Source organism: Gavialis gangeticus, unplaced genomic scaffold, assembly GCF_001723915.1.
Source record: "Gavialis gangeticus isolate Ggan-Ray unplaced genomic scaffold, GavGan_comp1, whole genome shotgun sequence".
NCBI classification, from domain to species: domain Eukaryota; kingdom Metazoa; phylum Chordata; order Crocodylia; family Gavialidae; genus Gavialis; species Gavialis gangeticus.
This window is the reverse complement of record NW_017729034.1, coordinates 83,839,556-83,841,955: the sequence shown is the minus strand read 5'-3', so window position 1 is coordinate 83,841,955 and position 2,400 is coordinate 83,839,556. Positions and strand designations below refer to the sequence as shown.

General features: G+C 35.6%; 1 protein-coding gene across 5 annotated transcripts in view; it reads left to right on the top strand.

Moving 5' to 3' along the window:
- The window catches only part of STXBP5 (syntaxin binding protein 5), a 267,766-nt gene that overhangs the window by 161,916 nt on the left and 103,450 nt on the right, over positions 1-2,400 (top strand). For all 5 annotated transcript variants that reach the window (XM_019526951.1, XM_019526950.1, XM_019526954.1 and 2 more), the window contains exon 8: positions 1,918-2,041. In XM_019526951.1, coding sequence (XP_019382496.1) covers positions 1,918-2,041 — 124 coding nt within the window. The remainder of the gene's footprint in view (positions 1-1,917; positions 2,042-2,400) is intronic.

The following is a 2,400-nucleotide window of genomic DNA, read 5'->3' as shown; positions in this document are numbered from 1 at the left end:
TAAAAGATATCACATTTACCCAAAGAACCTTGCCTGCCTGTCCTTAGACCAACAAGGCTACAACCAACATACCTACCATTTTTAGTTCATTCATTCCTACTACCTTGCCTAAATTAAATGATGGTCTCTATGTAATAATAGCTGTAATAATAATAGATGTAATAATAGCTTGCGTGACTTGATGTATTTTATATCTGTTTCTGCAATATCAGAAAATATCTTTGAAGTATGAAATTCAGAATGTTTTCTCCTCCAATGTTCAGAGACTTTGTTCTTTTTATGATCATACTTGATGATATTTTTGCCAATATAATTTTCACAGTGACAGTTCATAAGTGACGACTTGGGACCTATTTAGATTGGATTTTAGAAAGGTACTAGGACTCTTGAGGAAGGTTTTGGATTAGCTGTTTTCTTGAGGTTACTTCCAGGCATGATTCTGTGTTCACAGCCTGTACATGTGACAAATGAAACTTCACGTGCAGAATATTTATGGGGGAGGGAGGGAATTTACCGGGTCTCTTTTTAGTAAGAGCCATGTTTTTATTAATAACTTGGAGGAATGTGCTTCCAGCAAAAGAAGCTTCAGCTGACACTAGTGAAAAGAAGGGATCTTCCATTACTGTTAAGGGAGTCACTTCCATATGCATTTGTTGTAGCCATTATTTTTGTCCCTGCCCACAGCAGTAAGAATGTCACACTGCCAGACTTTGCTGAACAGGTTCTGCAAAATGTAATGTATAATAAATTTATATTAAAACACATTGTAGAATATATAAAATATCTTTTTCTCATTGCATTTGTTTGTTGGGGTGTAGCATTGAACAACAGACTTCTTTTTATGATTCCGCTGTTAACTAAATATAGAAATAATAGGAAAACAGGTCTGAAAAGGATCTGTGGCCCAGCTCCCCATTCAAGGCAGGATCCTCCCTGTCTAAACTGTCCAAGACAAGTTTTTTGTCTAATGTGCTCTTAAAGTTCCAAAGGTGGAGAACTCGAAACCAGTTTTAGGTAATGTGTTCTAATGCATAACCACCCTCACAGAGGTGCTTCCTAATATCAACTTAAATTTCCTTTGTTGCAGTTTAAAGCAATTAGTTCTAGTCCCGTCTCCTGCAGCTCCAGAGAGTAACCAATCACCACCCTCTTTATAACCACCCTTCAGATATTAGAAGGCTCTTCTAACCCCCAACTTCCCCCCCCCAGTCTTTTCTTCCTCAGATTTAGATAAATCCCAGTTCTTCCAGCCTTGCTTTGTAAGTCTTGTGTCCTAGACATCTAATAATTTTTGCTGGCATTTTTTAAAGTTTGTCTACATCTTTTTTTGATATGCAGTATTCTAAACTCTGAAAATAGTACAACATTAAAGGTATCAATCTTTAGGGGAGATGTTATGGAAATAGCCAATATATTTTAGAAGACTGGTATTTTACTTTAAAAATTCTTTGAGTTTATTTTAACTATTTCAAATTACTATGCAGGTGTTCAGTGTTCAAGTAATACAGCTTTAGTACTTCCATAATACCAGGCATGTTAGCTTCCAGTGATTTTACTGAAAAGGGAAGATGGATTATTGTCTGTCTGTGTTCTAGTGTTTCCATTAACAAATAAAATTGTGTTTAATGTTTATGCACTGCTGACTGCATAAGAGTGATACTCATTTTTTTTCTTTTTTAACTTTTTTTTAACACAAACGGTGTTATTCTGTGGAAAAATACCTGAAAAGAATATTAACTTGCAACTAAAAATTAAGCATGGATACTTTATAGTTGTCTTGGTATTTCCTGATTTTTCTATTAGGCATGTCCTTTTGGTGTCTGTGGTCTACACTAAGGAGACAGGGGAATCAAGGAATTGTCATTGGTAGATTTAACTGAAAACTCCAGTAACTTCTTTCCTCCCATTCCTGCACAGGCTATCCACTCTGTTGCCTGGCACCATGAAGGAAAACAGTTCATTTGTAGCCACTCAGATGGCACCTTGACCATATGGAATGTAAAATCCCCTACCAAACCGCTTCAGACAATCACTCCCCATGGTAAGATGGGAATGGAGACTCTCACTATTTAAAAATGATCAACGTGGAAATAGTGTTAAATATTTTAATATTTTTATGTTGTGTTTTGTTCTGTTTAAGCCATGGCTTGCTCAAACCTTTGCTTATGTACTTGTTTTCCAGCTGCTTCACTTATTTTTAGAAATAATGTACATAGATGTTGGCATAGCTTGCATTGTGCTTAATACTAGAATTCATTTACTGTTTAAACTTTTTAAACAAGTAGCTATAGATGTAGAGATGCAACTTTGCAAGTGGACAGACTCCCTGAAAATCTAGTGTCTAGTACTGTGCGTGTATGTGTGTGTGTTCACAGTTAAAAAAAAAAAAAAAAAAAAAAA